The sequence below is a fragment of the Fusarium solani genome (assembly GCF_023522795.1).
Source record: "Fusarium solani strain SB1 chromosome Unknown bctg00000004, whole genome shotgun sequence".
Lineage (NCBI taxonomy): Eukaryota > Fungi > Ascomycota > Sordariomycetes > Hypocreales > Nectriaceae > Fusarium > Fusarium solani.
In genome coordinates this window covers 2,234,631-2,257,551 of record NW_027072152.1, presented here as the reverse complement: position 1 = coordinate 2,257,551, position 22,921 = coordinate 2,234,631, and the positions used below count along the sequence as shown (strand labels likewise).

The window sequence follows — 22,921 nt, the reverse complement described above, 5'->3', positions numbered from 1 at the left end:
GGACGAGATGAGTGAGCCCCATGGCCGACCATGGCCAAAGAGTCCGGGTTCCTCTCGGTTCGGCCAGCAACTGCAAGCATGGGCATAAATGACGCCGCCATGTAATCAATTCTGCCTCAATCAGCATGAGGTGTCACTTGTCAAGTCTCCCGTTGTTGCCTCAGCCGCAGAGCGACCCGACCGGTGAGGTCGGCTTGCGACGTTGGCGTTTTTAGACATGGTCTATGTGCTGTGATGTGTTGTGCTGTGCAATAGGACCTCACCTAAGCTACGCGGCATGTCGCTTGGTCTTGATGGTGCCCACCGTCCCGGGCTTCCAGGTTGGCATTGACTGTTTCGTGACTTTGACACCTTGACACCTTGACAATCATCAGCATGGATTATTATCGACTGCAGCAGCCGCTGCATGAGCGCACCGGCCAGCCGACAAGCATCCCCACACGCAATTCGCAGGAACTCGACTGTTTGTCCAATCGGGTTAAAGACTGGATTCGAGGGCGGAATGGGCCACCGCGGAGCGGCCAAGCAGCAAGCAAGCAAGCGATGAATACATGTGCATATGTAGGTGTAGATGTATGCGTCCATCCGCATCGGCGAACGAAAAACGATCAACACATGCCGATCTGCAGTGATTTCCCTGGAGTGATACTAATCATTATGCACACGTCGCTGTTGGTCGCCTCGCGGGTCGGCAACGGAGGGTCGCGTGTGATATGGGATGGGATACCTGGCCAGGCATAGAGATGGAAATGGAAATAGTGCCAGATGGTGACGGTCGGTGGCCCAAGGCCTTGGCGCTGAGGCACGAGTGGGTGCTCTCCTGCAAGTCACCATCACAGGCACACTCCCGGCTTCACGGAGTCTGGAGATGTCCCCACGTGCAAAGTATACGACAAGGTTGATAGTGTGATTGCCATGATTGAACCCTGGGCGGCAACAATACCAAGCGAGGTGGGCCAGCGCAGCAGCAACGGGATAGGACCGGATACGACCAGCCCGCAACTGTGCCTCGATTGTACCCAAAAAGCTGGGAATCCTGCCCGGGGGAGATGGGTCCCAGTATTATGGTGTCGACTTGATGGGGACCAAGCGAGCGCAAGATTCAGACCCGAAACAGGCACAGGTCAGGTTCGCTCGCGGCAAACAGGCGGTAAGTGATGCCGTCCGTGGAGCCTTAAGAACCTAGAAGCCCCCGGGCCCCTGAGAGAGCCCTTAGGCCGGTCGTTCGTTGGACTGTTCCAAGACAAGACTGGGTCAGGGAGAACGACTCGGGAGGCTTTGGAACACGTACAGACCCAGCGGCTAAATCGACCCTAGATGCCTCGTGGAAGAAATGGTCGAACGGGTCCAATGCCACCTGAACTGGGTCCGGCGCGGGACGTTTTTCTGACTCTTGGGGATCATGACGTGGGGCTGACTCGAACGACGAGACGGGCCAGCAAGCAAGGCACCGACCAAGTACGGATAGAGAGAGTCGCAGGTAACCACCTAGCCACCTAATTACCACCAGGGCCTGTAGTTCGATATAGCACCAGGCTAGGTGGGCAAGCGCCCATATCGTCGAGGAGGCCGCGTGACCGAGACGCCGACAAAAAGGAAGGCAACAATCGAGTCGGTGAGACAATGTGATAGACAAACAACCAAACCAAGTCGTGCGTGAATGGAGATGATGGGGGAAACAAAGACGTGTTCAACCAGTTGTGGTGGGCGACTGAGATTTAGACTTTGAGGCGAAACACGTTTGGTCTGTTGGACGGTAGAACACGAGTAGAAGTGCAGACGACTACACCCGTTGTAGGCCGCCGCGTCGGACGGAGGGTCGGAGCGTGTGAGTCTAATGAATCGGAGTCCCGGCGCAAATCGGTTTTGAATTCCGGCCGGTCAACAATACGGCCCCAGTCTTCAACACCAAGAAGCAAGACAATATGCATGCATGTATGTCGCAAACAGGGGCAGAGTGCAAAGCGCCGAGTTTATTTCTGCACTGTCCCGCGAGCCAACAGTTCGGCGCATTCTTCTGCTCAACCGGCTTTAGCCCCATTTCGGGTCGTGATGGAGACCCGTCACCGGAGGGCCCCAGAAGACTCCGGCATCAGGGCCGGCAGGTGGTCTGCGTTGGCCGGCTGTCTCTCTGTCTCTCTGTCTCTCTGTCTCTCTGTCTGTCTCTCTGTCTGTCTCTCTGTCTGTACATGCAGACAGACAGACTTTTTGTGATGAACGGTCGTGATTCTCCGGGCTACAGGCGCCTGCGTCAGAGGGTTGCATTGCATTTCCGCGGTCATCATCGGGCATGCACATGGGAAAGAGCTTGTCAAGCTGCCAATGTCCACGATGTCTCTGATAGGCATGGCTGGCACCGCAATCCCGTCTTCGTTTCCACGTCGATTCGGCCTGACGTGACTATCCAGGGCTCTCCAAATCAGTACCCTTGAACGTCTGGGGTGATACGGGACCGGGGTGCTATGTATAATCGGCAGAATCGGGAAACCTCTTCATGTTGGGTGCCAGTTGATTGTTGGGTGTACAATTGGTCGAGAATAGAAGCTTGAAATATCACTTTGAGAATAGTGGAGGTCAGGAATGGTATCAATAGGAGAAGGCACTCAAAGTGAGCCACAGCTCAGAACGGCATGGGGAATATGGGGCCAGAAAGAAGCCAGAAGCATTGTAGTCATTGGGCTTGTCGCCAAAGGACGCCCAGAAGACATATTCGAGGGTCTGGTGGCCGTTGTGAATAGGGCCGCCCTTGGGCATGGACCATCCTGAGATGGAGAATTGAGGATGAGCAGGGCGGTTGGATGCTTGTGTCCTCGACCAACAGATCCGCAGGCGTCCGGAAGAAGCAGGGAGGCCGTGATGTCGAGTCCGAGGGTGCTTCACAAAACAGGAGGCGTCATCCAGGCCAGCTTGGAACACGACGCCGGAGACCTGAATCTGGCGTACGAGGCTCTCACGAGACGCAACCTGTAGGGCTTTGTTGCGCCCGCTCCTCAGCCTAGGCCCCGTCTGCGGTGTCGGCCACAGATTGAATAATGACACAAAAGGCGCACACAACAAAAAAGCGTTGCCGCCAAAGCGAAGAACGAGATGGAGGACAGCCGAGGCCGCCCCCAGGCCTCCCCAGTAATGGAAAATCAAAGGGAGCATCCTGCCTGACGGAGGTGAGGGACCCAGGTGGTACCAAAGTCTATCGCGGTCGACCAGGGCGGCCACTGCGCTGGCGTCGCTCCTTTAGGTCGTGTGGTTCGCTCCTTCTGAGATGCACCGGTCGGTGCACAAAGTTGGAAGCAGCGACCTATTCACAGTTATCCACTATTCACACCTCTGTGTGCTCTCTGTGCGTGTGCATGTGCGTATGCGTGTGCGTGTACGTGCGCCTGCGCCTGCCCTTTGCGAGTTCTGAGGTGTCCATACTTGCCCTGCCCTGCTGCGCTGCAGACTTATGAGGAAGGCGTGATTGGCCCCATCGCTGTGAGGCTGTCGGCATCCCGCTCTTCTGCCGCGATGGATCCCACTCCTTCTCCCGACTTCTCTCTTTCTGCCCCACGGGGACTATCTGATTCAGGCAACGTCAGAATCCAACGCAAAAGGTTCGAAGAAGAAAAAAAGCAGCGCACAGCACACAGAAAGCTTCCACAGGATGGGACCTGAGACATTGCTCGCATTTCTCGGCGACTCTCATCCTTGCTCTGCCTGTCTGACTAGCATGTCCTCCGGACCATTATACGGAACAAGCAGTCTCCGGCCTCCACCATCTCCGTGTTGGACCTCCGAATCACACATCAAAGCTCTTGCGTTCAAACGTTAATGTTAGATGGAGCACGGCACGGGGAGCGACACAATGCCGTCGTCATCCTGCTCCATGCCGCCACAACTGTCATGGCGACTGCTTTCTGCTTGTCGACAGCCTGTGTCACCAAAAGAGGAACCGGTGACTGCTTTATCGAGATATCCCAGGCGGGTCAGAGATGCGAAGCGTGTTGTTTCGCGCCACCGTTTCCCCCTTCAGATCCCGAGCAGATCTACCCTGACCAGGGGGGGCTTTGCTGTTCGTTTCGCACCCTTTCTTCATGTGCTGGACCGCAAAGAATGCCTCACAGGACCGGGTCAGGCCGGACCAAACCAGGGCTCATCTCATGGGGGGCCAAGCTTGAAGCTTGTTGATCTGGCCGCCCGGTGCAAATAGACTTTGGCATCGTCGCTTTTCCCTCTCGCTGGGCCCGCCCTCCTGTTGCGCGCGCGTACATACGGTACGGAGCAGAGTCTTGTGGTGTAGGCCTTGTTTGGCTGGCCCAATACCCTTTCCAGGCCCCACGGTCTGTTGGTGACACTCCCTTTACGCCCGAAGGAGAAATCCAAACTCAAAAACAGACCAAAACTGTCCATCATACGCCCAAAGTTCCCCGACACTTGTACTCACGACCTTGGGCCTGTGAATTTGACTTTGGGTCGCACCCCCTGGTTTGATTTGATTGTGGTCCCTTTTTTTTCTATTCTCTCCCATTCTCCATCCTGCTGCCCCCTCTGCGCCATTCCGCTTTGCACCACTTTTGGAAGAGCGTCTATTCACACAGAGGCGCGTACACACACACACGCCCCTGCGGTCAAACCTCGCGCCCCGGGGCGGCGACGGCGATGACCTATGGCGGCGGAGGCGGCGGCTCAGGAGAAAAAAGTGGAAAAGCCAGCGGCATAGGGCCAGAGACTCTACGCTGGCGACGCGGTGAAGGGTGGACGAAGAGAGAGGAAGAGGCAAGAGGTAGACGACAAAGTAAGTTGTTTTGTGCCGGCACTACGAGCTCGACGGTTGGGAGCTTGTCGCTCCTGAAGCCGAGACCCCGTTCCGTCATGCTGGTTCTTGGGTCAGTCGTTATGCTGGGTATAAAGCAAAGCCGTTTGCTCCGAACTCCTGGGTCAGCATTCGCTTGAGCTATCCTCATCACCTTCGACCAGCATCAGCATCAGCATCAGCATAGCATAGCATCTTCACCAGTGCTCGCTCGTCCTTTTCTGCTGCGCAATTGATCTGCATCGTTCCCCGGCATCCTTGTCATTTGGAAACATTTTGGACTTTTTGTTTACATCATCTGCCCAACGACAATCATCAACCTCTGTCTACACACACATACACACACACATACGGATATACACGCACACACAAAACGACCCGCTCGTACAAAAAGCTCCATCCCTGCTGCCCCTCGTCACCAATCAACCAGACGAGAAAGGAAAAAGACACCCAGAACAGAGCAAGGGCAAGGCCTTGAACCAGGGCTACAGAGAAATCGACCAGGATCAACGACCGGGACCAGAACCAGGACCAGGATCAGGACCCTCGTCCTCCAAGCCCCAAGCCTCCAAAGCATCGCCATCCTATCCTCATTTTGGTGCGCTGGTGTCGGTGTAAGACATCCGCCAACTCAAAATCCCCGAGCCGGACAGAGCCCGCCCATCCAAATTATCCTTTTCCTCGTGCCCCCTGTCGTACTTCGATCCACTTGAGACGTTGTCCCAGATCTCGAGCAGGCATCATCATCATCACAGCCTGTCAACCCACCCGAGCCACTCGCCGCCCCCCTCCCCTTCCCCATCCTCCCATCCTGTCTCCCCACTTCTTTGCACGGCTCTATTTCCAGCTCCTAGCCTGGAAATCTCGCTGATACATGCGCGACTCGCCTGCATCAACCCCAACCCCATCCTCCTCGCCGGCTTATATTAGACATACAAGTCCTACCATGTTGTCCATCGCCCCCCAGGAATTCCAGTCCCAGCAGCCTTACTACTATATGCCCTACCGTTCCGACTCTTCGCCACGACAGCACCCTCACCCCGAGATCCCCTACTTCAACTTTGCCAACATTAGCCCTCCGCCAACCCTCGACTCGGTCAACACCGCTGCCATGGCCGCCGCTGCCGCCGTCAACGCCCGCTCCCAGCAGGATGCCAGTGTCGCCCAGGCCCTCGAGATTGCCCGCGAGAGCCCCGACGGCTCCTCAGACCCAACCATCAGCAAGATCCTCGAGGCCGCCCTCGCCCAGATCTGGGCCAAGGTCCAGGCCCATCCCGACTCGTACGTCATGACCAGAGACGAGTTTGCCGTCTTCAACTTCTTCCAGCACCGGTTTACCGGTGATAAGACGGCGGTGAAGGCCCGGAAGCGATACTGGGACAACACCCACGCTTGATCGCCCGCTAGGATCCCGTCTACACATGGCAACCCTCCCCATCCCGTGCGCTACTGCGCTCCCTTTTCACGAACTTGTTCTTGCATAACCGGCCCATTTTGAGGACCCAAAACGATTCAACCTGCTTTTTTTCTTGTCGCTGAACCATATGACGCCTCGGCCGTCTATATCACCCGCCACATGCACCTGTTGTACACCAACGTCGCCAACTCAACCACCACCTTGCTCCCCTCCGCCGCCACAAGCCATCCAGTCCAACCTCCCTAGGAATTCATGCCCGACTTTCCGGTTGCCTGCCACGTCCACAATGGCCAAGAAGCGATAGCTGAAACCCGAGGGCTCAAGCTAGTTTCACCGCAGGCCGCAGACAAAAAGCAACCCCCACTGTGGAGGATGAGGATAGTGGGCTGCCAAGACAACAAAACGCAGAACAGAGGATATCCGCGGCAATAGGACGGACGGAACAGACACGTCTGGTCTGTTACTAATTTGCGCGCCAACCTCTCATGACTTATTACACAGCACTACCAAGTCATGCGGAGCGGAGTCATGGCACTGTAGCGCGTAGTGTGAGAGAGCACTGCCAGAAAGAACCCTGTTTGATGCTCTCTCTACTCCGCGGCTACTGAACTTACTGTCTTGTCCTGGACCCTCCCCCCTCCTTCAACCAAGCACTTGCACTTGCACGGCAGACCCCCGGTTCCCGGGCCCGTTCGTTGAGTGGGGCTGCCACCGCATCATCCGCATGGCGCCCCGCCGTCCGTGTCGTGTGGCCCCAGTCCCAAGCGTCCCTGACGACATTTGCCTTTTTTGGAGGGACAGGGGTGCCCTCGCTTTTGGGTTGGTTTTGGTTTTGGGGGCCCTTTTCTTGCCCTGGCCCCGATGGCTGATTACTTTTTCCTGCGGCTCCCTTCCTTCAATCTCTCACAGGGCTGGGCTGCGAAACCACGGGTTCCTCGGCCGTGTCGTCTCACGGACCCTCAGACGGGGGTCTCCCCTTGAAGAGAAAGCTGGAGGCTGATCATGTCGCCCCTGGGCTTTTTGTTTCCTCGACTCGACAGAGACACAGCGAATGGCTGTCTCAGCTGCTCGTCAGGACTCTCCGCCTGCCCCACGCCTTCTTGACTCGTGGTCGTGTCGTCGCATCGTCCCAAGGTTTCTTGCGACGGCGCTGCTGGCCATGAGCCTGGGCGCACATCATGCCCCCGCCCTCACTTCACTTCACCTTCACCTTCAGCCCTGAAGGGGATCCTTGACTTGGTTTGACCGGCTGCTGGTGCTGGTTCTCACGCATCACATACTGTACATCCGACTTGCCACTATATCACACCTTGCTATCATCACACGGCGAAGCATGTTCAACTTACCTCACGATACTACTCTGAGACATTCCATCAAGCCGAAGCCACGACGACTCATTTATCGTCGCATGGCCTCTGCGCTGGACCGATGGACTGACTCTCTGGCCGCTGCCGGCAGCCGCCTTTGCCTTGACAAAATCATGCTACCAAAGGAAAAAAAAAATCGCGTCCCCATCAACTCTCGGCGGTACCAGACTTCGTTTTTGCTTACCAAGTTCTGACCACTGACACGAGATGGGGCCCGACGGCATTCTCCGCCCACAGACAGAAGCAGGAAGCACTTCTTGATTCCCCCTTTGTCATTTTTCTCTTTTTTAACTCATCTTTTTTTCGCCCGCCGCATCACATGGGGCCTGGGGCTGCTGTACGAGGCGAGGCATTGATGAGTCGAAATTGTAGTAATCTTGTCTCTTCTTCTTCCCCCTTGTCATCACGATTATGATTTTTTTTTTCGGCTTCTCTGGGAACTACCTCTTATGGCTTAGCTCACGACTTGCATGGCATCTTGGGTTGTCTCTCCCATACAGCACCACTTCACTTCACATCACCCCTTTTATTTACCAAGAATCGTTGTATGATAGAAATACCACAGAGCGTTGTTTTGGCATTTGTTATACATTATTAGCACTGCACCACATATAGAGCAATACATGAAATCACATGACATATATGCCCATGCTTTGAATCCTGCCAGTGATGATGAATGTGCTTTCAGTCGTTGGACTTGGGACTGTTTCTGCCTCAGCTGACCCTGCTCGCTCTTTGACTACCAACTTTTATCTTTTGACTTTACTGAAATGCCATGTTTGGCATGATTGGTAGGGTGAGGTGGGTTGGGCATCACACTCTAACAACACGTGACAACTGTCTATCTCGAGTTTACTTCTCAATTGGTTTCAGACATTCCAAGAATGGGTTTACACATCATGTCAAATCCGCGCAATGACGTGTATCTTGCGATATTTCCACCACGAGGCCTCGCTACAATTGTCATTGTGAGCAATTGCAACCCACCTGGCACTATCATCAACGTCCAAGTGTAAGCCCCATCGACCAAATCCGGACAGTTGCCTAACTTTACACCACATCACCGTCGCATCGCATTGATCGACATGGACTTTGGCAGTAAACTGACCCTCCTCTCCAGACACTTGCTTCTTTGGAGGCGTTTGCTCGTGCGCACACCACAAGTTCAAATCCGGTCCTCCTCCGAGGGCTGACCCCCGAACCTTGGGCTCCGGCCGAGTCCACATCGGCGGTGGCAGTCCCGCCGTTGCGCCGCCCCGTTCATCACGGGACCCGGGGCCCGCCCAACTCTAAGTCACGTCTTGGAACGCGTCTGGAACACCCCCGGCACCGAAAAATCGGGTGATTCTGAGCAGCGCAAGAAAGCGGTACCGGCGAAACAATTCGGACTGCGAAGCTTTCCAGACGTCCCATCTCGCTTACAGGAGCCCTCGGAGCTTTTGCGCCTGATAGCCGCTGAAGGAGGGTCGATGGCACCAGGCTAGAACGTTGTAGACTCGCAGCTCGGACCCGAGATGACCGCAGATGCACATCGCGGCAGATGCAGACAGCTGTCACATGTGCCTGCATATCATGGCAATAGCTTCGCCACGGGTAATGCTCTTATGGAATAATCGCGGTGATCATAGCGGGGGATCTGCACGGTCTCGAGAGGAATGGGATGCCGGTAGAGCGTTTGATATCGAGTGCGGCGTGCCTCGTATGTGTTTTGACCTAACCGACGGCTCAGTCTCTTCCACAAGTGTTGATCATTTCCCATTGCCCTCAGCAATAGGACAGCTAGAAGCCTAGACGAGGCACTACCTCGACTATCGCGAGCCAAGGCGTCGATAAGCCTTTCGAAGGGTAACTAGGAGCTTCCTCTAGTCGCCGCTGCTACTGGCCAGAAGGCACTGGTTAAACACAGCGCCGTCTCCAATAACGTCCCGCCACCATCACCGCCTCGTTCAGATTGAGCGACGCATCATAGCTTCATGTTGCACAAGTCGCGGCCCTTGTGTCAGCATCATGCGGCAGTAGCACACCGAATAGGGAGTTGTGCTTGGACCAGCACCCCTCTCGAGACCCTGTTTTGGACGCAAGGGAAACGGATAGAGTTTGTGGGCGAGCCGCTGATGCAAACGCTTGATGACAGCCCCTTATCACAAATGCCCAAACAGCATCCTTGAGCCGGAGAAAGGACGTTGAGGGCGCCTGCGCCTGAAAGTTTATATCCAGGCCATGGGAGGAGCGAAGACCTAAAAGGGCCATCATGCGTCGCGGCAGGGTTTCGCTCATCATGACGGTCACCGTCAGTGGTTCCTCTTTTGGACAATCACGGGGCGTCGTGCATTACAGGTTCCTGGATTGCCGCGGCAAGAGACTGGCCCAAACTTTGAAACGATGGGCTCATGCAAGAGGGCTTTGGGCTTTGGTCACCGCACGCCCCGAGGTTTAGAATCAACGACAATAGCAGCAGAGGCGTTACGGGATGGGTTCGATTATTGACCGTTTGGCCGGGCCTAGAGTCGACTCTTCCTTTGTGTTCCACATGGGGATGGGGGGAGAGGCTGCCTCTTTGGGTACGTCTCATGATGCCGTCGACCAAACGGGCAGCGCCAGCTCTGCCATTTCTTTGTTGCCTTGCCTGTTGTAGCAGCCTTAAAGCGCTTTGGTCTTCCACCGAGGCTTGGTAAGGTCGTCGTTACGGCGACGTTGCAACATGAAACACGGCAGCGAACGGCCTCGATCTCCATCTCTCCTGATTTCCTGAGTGTGACGCCATTCCCAAGAGACACAGGACCCTCTCTGCGCGATCCAGAACCGGGTTCTTGGACCCCTGTGCCAACTTGTACTGGCGGTGACTCTTTTGGGTAGCCCGGAAAGTCGGTAAGTTGAACATGTTGAAACTCAAATAGGTGGAGAGGCGTGCAATATCTTGCAATCAGGCATGGAAGGTCGTTGGCTTCTAGAACACTTCCGGATGAGGCATCGTAAGTCGCCTCATTAGGCAAGGCCGGTGGTGCCACTTCCCGAAGCATTGTCCAAAAGGGCACGGCGAAAGGCGAAGGCGAAAGCGAAGAAGGGCGTGGGCAATTAGCGTTTCGCTAGACAAACATTGTTTGATTTACGGCGTTGTTGGGTCGATCGCCGAGAGATTGGCGTAGAGGGTGTGCACCGAGAAGCGCCCAAGTATCAGGTACATGGCATACGAGGCACCATACAGGGCGGAAAAGAGGCTCGGAGGGTTAGGGAAGGGCGTAACCTTGGCTGAGAAGGCTTCACAGCTTAGGTTTGCGCCCAGCATGGTGGAGATGAGCGTGAATATTCCGACTCTCTGGGAGCGAGGACCCGACGGGGTGGACTGCCTCGTGTTGGCGATTCTGGCGACAGCCATTGGTTTCCTGGCAAAGGGGACCTGGAACAGAGTTTGAGCAAGAGCCGGTGGCTCGGTACGTGGAAAGCGTTCCCGCTTGGGGTCCTGTTGAGAAGCGGTGAAGAGTGACGTCGGTGTTTCTGAAGTGTTTGGCCATGTAAGAAGCTGTCGTGATGTTGATTCTGCAAGACATTTCGACATTGACGTTACATCCCTTGTAGTTAATGAGGCTCTTCAACACCCCTGTCCATCACTGACAGCGGATCTATCCAGCAACTCCGATTTCGAGCGGGAACGAGATGACACTGACAGCTGCAACAAGGGTCATCATGTCCAATGGGGCCCAGGAGCGGTGAGCACTGCACCCTCTAGAGATGTGGGATGCGACATCTCAAAGGGGAGACGAGGATGGTGTGGGTAAGGCATGGCGTCCCGACAGATTACGGGCGTTGCCCATGTAAGTCATGGAGCCGTCATTGTCTCTGCCAAATCGAGCTGGGCGTGCCTTCTGACATTGCCTTGTCTAGCCACAATAAGAATTCGCAGACCGACATTTCTGTGAAACCATCTCTTGCAATCCTTCACCGCATCCCCATTCTCGGGGTCAAGTTTGATCCCGGCCCAGTATCGGCATCACGATCCGGTAGACGGGACACAATCAAGATGTCGATCCCCGAGTCGAATTGCGGCCTGTGGCAACGACACAAAGGACTCTTTGCAGCGTTCCTGACTCGAGTGACGGGCCGCGGGAAACGGACACATGGTTTCAAATGCTTGATCTTGGGATCTGTTGTTTCGACTGCCAAGCTGGGGCAAAGCAGCCGCGACAGGAATTCGAGACTGGCGCAACACGAGCTGGGGGACAGCAATAAGGTTGACTGGGCGAGCTCCGGCCGACCCGGCAGACGAACCATCCAGCACATACACCAAAGCCTAATCATCGTGACAGGCGCCCTCAGCTGGGGTTGGAAAAGTTAGAGCCAAAGTCTCCTGGAAAGCGCGGGACCGTCGCTGGATGCCCTGAAGCTTGTTGACTTGACAGCTGCAGGCAATGACACGGGAAACTCTCGAGTTGGGCGAGGCTTGCGTATGTCAAGCACATGCAACACACCCGAGCCGACGGGTCGGGAGGCAAGTTCCGTCTAGACGGATTCGTTCCTCTCATGGAAGTTTAACGTGAGAAGCGAACCAGGGATCCGGGAGAGAGTTTGCGATGTGACGCGGGATCGTGAGAATTGGATGCCATAGCGCCTCATTGGTGGGGAGGCTTGGGGGCTGTGCCATTTCAACCCCATTCCATTGACGACAATTCTCGACCCGGCCGAGTCGAGAGATGGCACTGGTAGGGCCAGAATTTCTGGCGCCTGTTAGGGCTGGGAGCCGCGGAGATGTCGACAAGGTGATTGGAAGAGAAAGTTGAGGATAGCAGGAACAGTAGGCAGGCAGGTATGCATGGTTGCATGGTTACACAGGGCAGAAGCTGTCCGTGGGCTCGACGAGACCCAGCGAGATGGATGGCGCACGGCAGTTGGCGAGTTTGGTGCCTCTTCCGGGGGAGGGAGCAATTCGATTCAGTGGATTTGCAGCGGGGCGCCGGCGACGGCCGTGCGAGAGGATTTGGCGAATGCTTGACCAAGGCTTAATCAAGCCTTGCGAAGCCCTCTAGAAGATGGGAGGTATGGACGATGAGGAATGTAGCCAAGTTGTTGGGATGGAGGTTCGAGTTCCACGGAGAAAGAGGTCACGGGATCGATGGCATACTTGCAGGGGGAGGGGGCTTCTGTGTGCGGGCGGAGGAGGAGGAACCCAGAGGGAAGGGAAGGAGGGACGGGACCCCTGTTGCTGGTGCGGTGCAGGGCAGGAGCGGGCGGCTTCAGCAAGCGCCGTCATTGTCATTCCCGGGGTTTGGCTGGTCCACCTGCCAACGCAATCCATGAGAGGGCAGGAGCATGGAGGGGCACATGGGCACATCAACTCATGTCAAATCTCAGGCAATGGCTCAGCAGCTTGCGCGGCGAATGCGAATGCGCGCGCGGTTACGAGAGGGAAGCATGCACAGACGTTCACCAAGTAACGGTAGCCTATCGTTGTATTGCCGAGGTGCCGTCCTGTTGTTTTTTCAACTGACATGCGGCCTGTTGCCGGCCTTTGTGCTGTTTGGCCACGCAAGACAACTGAGGCCATCCCGAGTCAACTGGAACCTCTCTTCAGAACAAAAAATCGAGATGGAGAAACAAAGACTGTTTTAGAATGCGCCTGATCGAAAGAGTTCCAGAGAGGGGCTTTTTTAAATGAGTTCAGGGAAAGCGAAGCCAGGCGTTATAAAAGAGTAGTCGTGGTCGCGGGTCTAATCAACCCCTCCACTTTCTGACCCTGGCTCAACTGCCATTTTAAGCTATCCACGGTTGCTCAGGCAATGCGCATGCGCTCAACCACGATCCCATCGCCAGCAAGTCATTTACCAGTCCCAAATCCCATCAACCCGTCAAACCATCTCCACATTCATCCTTCGATCGAGTCGCAGCCTCACTAGCTACATCGTCATCTTTTCTTGGGAGCTCCTCCATCACAGTCAATTGTTATAGCTTGCTGTCGATCATCACCACCAGCTTCACCAACGTCATCGCTCGCCCACTACATCTACACACCATCGAAACGACCACGTCAAAGTGACCCCGACGCTTTCGAATTCCTGCAGCCCCTAAACTCTGGCAGCCCCAGCGCTGCCGTTGCCATCTTGACAGCTCCCTTTATAGCTTGCGAACCCGCTAGCCGTTGCCCATCATGCGGTACAACCTCGTCAAGATGATCCTTCGCGGATTCGAGCTACTTATAACACTCCTCCTGACAGCTGTGACCGGCAACGTAATCGCATCCAACATTGATGCCGCTGGCACAGCGACTGCCGCCGTCAACTTTGTCATGTTCGTCGCTGCTGTCTGTTGGATTGTCTCCATTATTGGACTCGGCTCATTCTTTGCTTCGGTCCTCGACAAGCCTGTCGCACAACTGGTCCTCGACGGCAGTGTCGTTCTCTTCACGTTTATTGCCGCCATCGTTCTTGCAGCAAAACTGCGTGTTGTGGACTGCGGAGACATCAACCCCAAGGCTCTACCAGGCGACTGGATCGCGTGGGGTTCTGGCAGCGACGAGAAGCGTTGTCGTGAGCTCCAGGCCAGCACCGTCTTCATGTGGTTCCTCTTCGGATCCTTCTGTGGTAGCCTGTTCCTCACCGTTAGGGACGTTCGCACCACCTATGGCTCCATCCGTGGCTCAAGGCCAAGCATGTCCCAGATCGGTGTCTAAGCCAACAACATGGATGGCTCAACACCAGCCAAACAACAATACAGTGATGCGCCGCCAAGAACATACATGCGCATTCTCTAGCGAGCATGGATGCTTGATGCACCCATCATCGATCAGCTTAATTAGCTAGGGAACGACATGCCTGCAGGCACTCGGTGACACACTGGTCCGGGGTTGCTCGGAACGGGCATATACACCCACTACAGGATAGATGAGCAGGACCACTCATCATGATGGACGAGAGATGGATCGCGTCATGCATGCCAGAAGCAGCGAGGCCTTTGGGATGTGCCTCATTATAGCAGGAATCTTTACATGTTGATAATTTTTGTAACAAAAGCCGGGAGAGAAGCATGCACAGCCTAGGAGTTGGACGATGGGTAATGATTATGTAGTAAATTTGACCTTATGACTGCTTTCATGTGTCACTATCCGGCATAGGATGCCATCACCCGTATCAATATCTGCATCAAGGCCATGATAGATAGCCCTTGACCATTCCCCGAGCCTCGTGCAATGCCATGGTCAACGGATGCAGAGTTCCGAATCATCTATTTGCTAAACCGCACCCATATCAACCAATACCTAAACACCGTGTCGAAGCCATGCATGTTCCAAACAAGGCGAGAATTACTTTGAAATCGCCCAGCGCAGGCCCTCATATTTTAAGGTCTCATGTCGTCTATAACGTGGCCGCCGTTTCAACAACTCCCGCCGCCTTGAAGGCCTTCTTATTTGTCCATCGGATGTCGACATTGTGCACCCACTCCATGTACCGCGACCAACCTAGAAAGAGCTTGGTTAGTGATCTTATTCATCGTCGTCGTAGAAGCCGTCGGGGACCTACTCCAGTATGCAAACTTCCGGCCAAAGTACTTGCCCATCCAAGGGACGACCAGCATGGTCAAGATGAGCTGCAGCTGCTCAAGACTGCGCTCCCACTCTGCTTGAGCATCCGAGTCAGATGTGTCAGAGTAGATGTCGCTCGTGGATATAGAGGGGAGAGAGTCGAGATCATCCTTGTCGTCCATGATGGACGCATCATGGAGGTCGACGAGGGATTCGGTGGAGGGCATGTTGGCAGTTGTGGTCCGAGACGAGGGAGAGATCGTATCGAGTATATCCGAAGATCGACGCAAGCGAGGATTGCGGTCGAAGGAATGAAGATGTCAAGGCCGTGTCGAGGTGAGCTACGATGGTTGAGGGTGGGCGGGCTTTCGGATCACGGGTTGCTTCGGACGATGGTAGCTTGCTAGCTCCTTGGTCATGAGCCAAGCAAAGCTACAGGGAAGCAACTTTGCGGGGGTGCCGTTTCAAACAAAGCTGGTGCGAGTCCCGAAATGCTTGAAACACGACGAAACGAGAACTTGGAAGGTATTGCGCAAAGAGATGCCCGTGTCACAGCCGAGGAGTCGTCAACGGCCGGAGTCGCATCGGGGCCGGAGCTAGCTGGAGGAGCTGCCAGTAGAACCTCACTGAAGTGATTGGCTCCGAGGTCCGATATCACGTGATATAGCGCGTGACACTATCGCAGGCCGGCCTGCTTGCGCCTCGCTGGAGATAGGTACCTAAGGTATCTGGCTCACCCGGCCCGCCCATGACGTTCGACTCACTTCCCTTTGCACTCATAAACCCGCAACAAGCTTCACCCAAGACGCTCTGAGCGACGGCAGCGACGGCGCGCAACAAGTCAGCGACCAGACGACAATCGTGACAGTCGCTCAAATCCACCATCTGAACCAGGCCAGGCCAGAAAGGAACAAGACCGGCTGCGACAACCACCACAACCGCAACCGCAACCGCAACCACAACCACAGCTAAAAATCCGGAACAACTGCCGCCAGCCGCAGAAACAACACAGCAGCGCGCAGCAGGCTCACGCAACCATGGATGGCGAGGTGGTGAGTTACAACGCCCATATCCTTCCAATTCCATCCATGCAAGCCCCAGCACCCGAGTCAAAGCCCCGAGGACTGGCCTCTCTGGGCTTTCTACCCCTCCAAAAAAAAACCCAGCGCCCTATCAGCTTTACCCCACCGTCACTGCACTCTGCGTTTTGCTGCCCACTCACTGCAACTGCACACACCAAGTGCGAAAGTACCTCCGTACTGTTCTGCACCAATTTCTGGGGAGAGCCGACAGGTTGACATTGACATTTATGACTTGATTCCACTGAGTCACATTTTCAAAACCGCCACTCTCCACCAACCTTTGTCTTCCACCACGACACAACCAAACCTCACCACATCCACTCTCCACCTCCACCGCGATCTATACTAACGTGAATACTCCTTCTCTTGCTTTACAGGCTCTTCCCGAACGCAAATCCCGCAAATCAGTCGCCTTTACCGACGAACAAGTCGTAGTCGACGCTGACGGCTCCGTGACCATGGTCAACGCTACCGACGAAACGAAGGACACGGCCCAGTCCCACACGCCTCGTACGCCGCCGCTCTCTGCCGCCCTTGAATCCTTTACTGATTCCCAACCCCCAGCCGCCGAGGAGCTCCCCCCGGCCGAGGACGGTGGCCTCGACCTCTCCCTGCTCAAGAAGAAGAAGAAGAAGAAGGTCAAGGCCGAGGACGACGCCGCCCCCGCCGCCGAGGATGATGCCGCCCCCGCTGAGGATGGCGGTCTCGACCTGACCCTCAAGAAGAAGAAGAAGAAGAAGAAGAGCTCCAAGGTCGAGAAGGACAAGTTCACCGAGCAGCTCGAGGCTCTCGAGAAGGAGGACGACGAACCTGCTGAGGAGGCTGAGGAGGGTGACATGAACGAGGGCACCGGCATCTGGGCCCACGACGAGACCAAGTCGATTGGCTACAGCATGCTGCTCCAGCGCTTCTTCAGCCAGCTCGCCCAGAAGAACCCCGACCACTCCCTCAGCGGCACTAAGAGCTACAAGATTCCCCCTCCCCAGTGCATGCGCGAAGGTAACCGAAAAACCGTCTTTGCCAACATTGCCGATATCTGCAAGCGCATGAAGCGAACCGAGGAGCACGTCACCGCCTACCTGTTTGCCGAGTTGGGTACCAGCGGTTCCGTCGACGGTAGCCGAAGACTGGTTATCAAGGGTCGTTTCCAGCAGAAGCAGATTGAGAACGTTGTGCGAAAATACATCAGTAAGTCTATGAGCCTTCTTAATTCTTGACTCTCTTGCTCACATGCTTTCTAGTCGAATACGTCACCTGCAAGACCTGCAAGTCCCCCGACACAGAGCTCAACAAGGGAGAGAACCGTCTGTACTTCATCACCTGCAACAACTGCGGTTCCCGACGAAGTGTCACTGCCATCAAGACTGGTTTCTCCGCCCAGGTCGGCAAGCGAAGAAAGATGCAGGGTTAAGCAGCCCCGCGTTTCTTCGTTTCCCTTCCTTTCTGCCCCACCCGCGCTCGACAGGCTGTCCTCTCCCCTGTGGGCGCGGGCGGCTACGTGCGAATCTTGGCGGTACTATATCGCGGCTGCGTAGCTGGAGCCCATCTCTGTGTCTCCCCCGGCCGAGCTGGCTCCGGTTTGTGGCCGAATGAGGATGAGTATGAATTTCGGGTTTTTGGATCGGGTATCGCCTGCAGAGCTGCCTCCCTCCCTCCCCGCATGATATGGTCTAGGCTGGGGGTTCAAAAAGGAGTGATGTCGGACCCGATACAGGATGGAATCGGGTGCCGGGGTTATGATGTGGCGTATGGGTTATGTACATAATGCCGAAATGATCAAGATTGCATCAAGTACTGTCACTGAATATGGATTGCTGTCCATCAAGTCTCAATGTGATGTTCAAATTCAATCTCTGACCATCCTATGCCACAACAATCACGGAACCAAAGGAATGGATCAAATAGTTGAACCGCATGCCAACAGCCAGCATGCTCAGCGTGAATCTCTTTTTATTATCAACACAGCGAGAAAAAAACCGCTTTCCTTTCTCACCAAGGAGGCGAGTAAAGCCAGTAAACCCCTACCCCCCATTCCCAAAATCAAAAAGAAAACGATGGATGCTACCATTCAACCTCCCCCTTCCCGCAAGACTTTAACATGAAAGAAGAAAAAAGGATCAAAGTTAACAAGACATATGCTTTCCCCCTCCCTGAACACAGAAAGACCATACCACTTTGTTTCTCCCCGCCAATCCAAAATACCCCCTTTTTTTTTCTGCACACGTGTATGTTTGCTTGTAGCTTGTGTTCAAGGTCCAGGAGGAGTAGGTCTGAAAGTGATATGAGTGTACGCCTGTTGTGCTGATGTCGTGGGCAGCCCGCCTCGGGTTCGTGGGCGCCGTTGGTTTATAGTACACGCCGTGAATAGTTGTAGAAAATGAGACAAGGGAATGAAATGCCACCTCTCTGAGTTCGAGTCTAGGCAAAGATGGAGGTTCCTCCAGCCAGTCCGTTGGGCTTGCCGGCGTTCTCAAAGAGAGAGCCAGCCCTGGAGTCACCCTCGAGAACCAGAGGAGCGGCTGCGCTCTTGGTTGCGTCGTCCATGTTACTGTCGACCTCAGCCCGGGCAGCCTCAAGGGTGGTGCGAGCCCATTCGTTAAGCCGGTTCTTCTCGATGTACTGATGAAGGAGCTTATCCTCATACTTCATAGCATCAATCAGCTTCGCCCGGAACGAAGTATCAAAGTCACGGAACCGGCGGTCCAGGTTCTCAGTGAAGGAACCCAGGGCCTCCTGGGTGACAGAGACCGGAAGGGCTCTCGTGCATCCTCTGTATATACGTTAGTACCAATTCTATAGCCATAATCAAGGGATTCAACTTACGGAAATTGATGCAGTCCACGAACATGGCATACAGCTCGGTATCTGCCAGCCTCTCCACCACCTCGCGGTCATCCTTTAGCTGGGTATCATTGATCTTGGCCCAGTCGTCACGGATAAAGAGCCGCCTCCAGATGAGTCTCTTGGCCTCCTTGACCTCGTCACGGTGACAACTGCTCTCAGCCACCTTGAGGGCCAGCCAGAACGGATGAGCAGTCTCCTCTCGCGACTCGGGCCTGAGTGAGACCAGGGTGAGCAAGTCGATGAGGGTCATGGCGTCCAGAGCCTCGTGCTTGAGGAGGCGCTTGATGCCGTCCTCAAAGATCTGATGCTGTGCCTTCTGACGGCGAGGAATGTTCATGCTATGAACCTCCATCGCAAAGTTGAGGGCAGCAGCATCATCCACGGCATCGTACGTGCTGGGAAGAATCTGGTTGTAGAGTTGATCTTGAATCTTGATAGCGATCAACTCCTTGTCAACCTTCTTGAGCTTCTCGTCAACACGCGCCTCGTCCGAGTTGACCTTGAAGGTGTTGTTGCTGAGCTCCTTCTGTTCCATCTCGGCCAGAAGAGCCAGCTTTCCAAGACTCAACTCGATCTTCTTGTTCCACACCTGTTGCTCCTTGGTGAGAGCCAGGTCCACAAGAGTATCGGCGCCGTGGCCAACATCGTTCTCCTGGGTCACGTCATTGATCCATGAGATTCGTGCCAGCTCTGGCTTGCTGCGGAGGAACTGTGTCTTGAAGCCCAGTTTATCCAAATCGAACTCCAGAACAGACTCAACACCGTGCTTCTGAAGAAGGAATTCGTACGCTGGGAAGGCAAAGGCCTGGCCATAGTTGGAAAAGCTGCTCTCCAACTTGGCCTTCTTGCTCTCCTTAAGCCGCTTAAGGTTTTGCGCTTCCAACAAAGAAATTCCAGGCTCAGCGAGTCGAACTTCGAGTTCTTGAATGTGATCCAGCAAGATGACCGACAATGCGCGAAGGCATTCATGCTTCTCTGCGATAGTCGCACCCTCTTCCCACTTTCCTGATCGCGCCAAGGCAAGGGGCTTTTCGAATCGGTCTGTCTGATAGACCTTGACAAAGTGCTGGGACATGGTCTTCTGATCGGGAGTTGTCGAAGCCCAACGGGCATATTCCAGAACAGAGGTGAGCATTCCATCGGTGACGGTAGGGAGCTCCTCAAAGATCTTGGCGATGATCTTGGGGTCTGGCTGGTTTGATCCCTTGGCAGACTCGTCTGCGCTCAGGTGCTTCATAACCCATTGGTCCGAGAGATCAACGAGGCGCTTGAGGTTGTTTGCGACATAGTGGCAGCCAGTCCAAGGCTCAGGAAGATCCTCGTAACCGTCGCGGAGAATACCCATGCGGAGTTCTTCGAATCCTAGTCCGTAGAAACTGAGATTGTTCTTTCGGAAATCGAGAGCAGCGACGTGCGTGCAGGTGTTGACCTGGATGGCTTCGTAAATCATAACGTTGACCTTGGCATCGTCGAGCAAGTGGTCCTTGTACAGGGTCTTGATCACCTCGTATGCCCAAGCAACAAAGAGTTCGAGACGGAAGACATCGTTGATGAACCAGTGGCGGACGCGGTCAACCTCGCCAATCTTAGCAACGGGGTTGTGCTTCTGGTCCTGGTGAATAAACTCGACTATCGAGCCGATGAGGCTCTTCTTGTCTTGTGGAGGACGAGCTGCAGTGAAAGCTTCGTGACGCTTCCAGAGCAGAATAGCCACATGCATCTTCTCAGCATTGTAGAGCAGGTTCCATCGCGTCTTACGGTCAAGGTCTGCTCCAAAGATTCTGAGCTGAGACATCAACCTCTCGAGCGCATTCGATCTGGCGCGTAGATTGTCCTCCAGGGAAGCCGGTAGGGTTGTGATAAATGGTGTGCTTGAGCTCAAGATCTCGTGGCTGATCTCGAGAGCAGCTTGGGCAACCTCCTCGTTGGAGAACTTGATTTCTTGTCGGCCGTCGAAGATCAGAGGGTTGTCTTGCTTCACACCAAAGAACACTGCCTGCTCAAGCTTGCTCTTTGCCGACACCTTTGGTGGCTGGTCACTAGCAAACTTGTCCACGTCAGTCGTCACAATTCGAACCACACCAGCGCCCCGAACCATCAGAACCACTGCCGGGTTCTTGGTCTTGGGACGATGTAGTCTGTTGTCGTCGTGGCTCGACACCGCAGCCATCTCCTCAAATCCAGAGCCAATGATTTCGTGGACATCGTCTTCGCGGAAGTCAACAACGTCTTCGAAGGATGCAGGGAGCACGTGGCTGTCGGATTGAAGCTGGGAGTCGGGGGATTGTGGTGGAATAGCGATTGATGCAATGACGGTTGCGCGGTCAAAGACAACGAAGGCGACCAGCGCCGGGCGAGGGAGATATAGACGGGGTCGCGTCGCAGGTGTGATGTCGGAGAATGATATCGGGGAAGTGTAGGAGGTGATAGGACGGACCATGCCGATTTGGCAATCTCTAGGGGTCAGAATAGCTTCAACCAGGGCATAGCGGGCTGTGCTTCGTTGGGTTAGGCTGACGAGGATCAGAAGATGTTGCACCGAAGTGTCGTCAGTTGCCATGGCCTCGCTCAATCTGCTCAAGTCATGGTACTTGGCCTCCAGACCCTTAGGGACGTAGGTGCAGTCAATCGCCTCGAAAGACTCTTCAGGGAACTCTCGAGAGGCGGGGTCGGCTTCGTGGAGCGCATCGATAATGCTCTCGCGTACATCTGCCTCCCCAATGATTTCGTTGTGTCCTCCTCGGTGGACTCTCCAGGCGTGAAGACGTCCCTTTCCGGTCAGCGCCACAATATTCCTCTCGCCCATGCGCGCAGATCGGTCGGCGCGGACTGCCGCAATGTCTCCCTTAAGTGACAGGTGCGAAAAGGCATGTCGGATGCTGCCAAAAATTCCGCTCGACGTGGGCGAGAGGCTGCTGCGCAAGAACTGGACCGAGATGGATGGTCGTCCATAGCTGTCGCGCACGTTCATGTACGCGAGGCGTCCAGAATTGAAGGTAAGGATGAAGCCAGCGGATTCGGCGTTGGTAATAGCGACGACCGTTTCTCCGGATTGCATTCCCGAAATCGTGTACTCGACACCAGAACGATCCTTCTTGATGAAGGCAAAGGTAGCTGCGCTCGAGATGGACTCCCAATAGACGACCTTGCCGCTCCCGGCCATGACCACGACCAGGCCGGGTTCCGTCGACGCGGCGGAGGGTGACACCAGGCATCCTACAGGAAGAGGATCGTTCGGTCTAGATGCTGAAGGTAGTTGAAATGTGAAGGTTTCGGGGGATTGCGACGTCGAGGTGTAGGGCCAAACGAGGGCGTGGGCAGGGTAAAGGCTAAGGGCATAACCAGAGGAAAAGATGTCGGCGGTTTGGTTTCCTATGACGACGAGAGTGAGCAGATACTTGAGCAAGGTGCTGGTGATGCAAAAACCTACCTGACCAGTCACCGCGCGTTTTATCAGGAAGAGCTGGAAGCTTGCTGACTACATATGCATTTGTACTCGTCTATACGGGATGATCAGCTTGGGGGCGTCAAGAGAACAATAGTCTGGTCCTTACCAAAACAAGACTGCCATCGCCTTTGTTGGCAGCACGGTCGCCATGCTTGGCCTTTTTGGCACGGACATTCAATTCCTTGCGCAGGACGGGGCTGAGGCTCTCGGCGGGTTCGATGTTGTTGTTTTTCGTAGGCAGAGTCGCGACCTTGTCGGTCTTGACCTCGATCATCTCCTGCTGCTGCTGCGGGACGTCAGGATTGACAAAAGTCTGCTCCGTCAGCGGGATCCGCGGTCGCTTCGCCTTTGGCTGCTGTGCGAGATTCTCAGAGCTCAAGGGGCGCTGGCGGCGGCGTGAACGAGTCGCCGTCGCCGGGCCACCTTCGGCGACAGACGGGGAAAACATTTTGGGCGGATCGCGA

At 55.0% G+C, this 22,921-nt stretch overlaps 7 protein-coding genes across 7 annotated transcripts; 4 read left to right on the top strand and 3 right to left on the bottom strand.

Moving 5' to 3' along the window:
* Window positions 1-5,735: 5,735 nt before the first annotated feature.
* On the top strand, window positions 5,736-6,185 carry MRS44_007761 (uncharacterized protein; the record flags this gene model as incomplete). Its single annotated transcript, XM_046281075.1, has 1 exon — window positions 5,736-6,185. The coding sequence occupies one exon, from the start codon at window positions 5,736-5,738 to the stop codon at window positions 6,183-6,185; it is 450 nt and encodes a 149-aa protein (XP_046134233.1).
* Window positions 6,186-10,679: 4,494 nt separating this feature from the next.
* On the bottom strand, window positions 10,680-11,129 carry MRS44_007760 (uncharacterized protein; the record flags this gene model as incomplete). The annotated part of the gene is made up of 1 exon (XM_065620644.1): window positions 10,680-11,129. One exon carries the CDS (start codon window positions 11,127-11,129, stop codon window positions 10,680-10,682), a length of 450 nt encoding a protein of 149 aa, XP_065476716.1.
* Window positions 11,130-13,712: 2,583 nt separating this feature from the next.
* MRS44_007759 (uncharacterized protein) lies at window positions 13,713-14,234 on the top strand (the record flags this gene model as incomplete). Its single annotated transcript, XM_046281076.1, has 1 exon — window positions 13,713-14,234. The coding sequence occupies one exon, from the start codon at window positions 13,713-13,715 to the stop codon at window positions 14,232-14,234; it is 522 nt and encodes a 173-aa protein (XP_046134234.1).
* Window positions 14,235-14,916: 682 nt separating this feature from the next.
* MRS44_007758 (uncharacterized protein) lies at window positions 14,917-15,310 on the bottom strand (the record flags this gene model as incomplete). The annotated part of the gene is made up of 2 exons (XM_046269249.2): window positions 14,917-15,020; window positions 15,082-15,310. 2 exons carry the CDS (start codon window positions 15,308-15,310, stop codon window positions 14,917-14,919), a joined length of 333 nt encoding a protein of 110 aa, XP_046134235.1.
* A 264-nt stretch (window positions 15,311-15,574) lies between these two features.
* MRS44_007757 (uncharacterized protein) lies at window positions 15,575-16,055 on the top strand (the record flags this gene model as incomplete). Its single annotated transcript, XM_065620643.1, has 3 exons — window positions 15,575-15,714; window positions 15,769-15,798; window positions 15,878-16,055. 3 exons carry the CDS (start codon window positions 15,575-15,577, stop codon window positions 16,053-16,055), a joined length of 348 nt encoding a protein of 115 aa, XP_065476715.1.
* Window positions 16,056-16,120: 65 nt separating this feature from the next.
* Window positions 16,121-17,576, top strand: MRS44_007756 (uncharacterized protein; the record flags this gene model as incomplete). The annotated part of the gene is made up of 3 exons (XM_046278499.2): window positions 16,121-16,135; window positions 16,543-17,353; window positions 17,407-17,576. 3 exons carry the CDS (start codon window positions 16,121-16,123, stop codon window positions 17,574-17,576), a joined length of 996 nt encoding a protein of 331 aa, XP_046134236.2.
* Window positions 17,577-18,583: 1,007 nt separating this feature from the next.
* MRS44_007755 (uncharacterized protein) lies at window positions 18,584-22,905 on the bottom strand (the record flags this gene model as incomplete). The annotated part of the gene is made up of 4 exons (XM_065620642.1): window positions 18,584-18,933; window positions 18,989-22,381; window positions 22,440-22,509; window positions 22,564-22,905. 4 exons carry the CDS (start codon window positions 22,903-22,905, stop codon window positions 18,584-18,586), a joined length of 4,155 nt encoding a protein of 1,384 aa, XP_065476714.1.
* Between the last annotated feature and the right edge of the window lie 16 nt (window positions 22,906-22,921).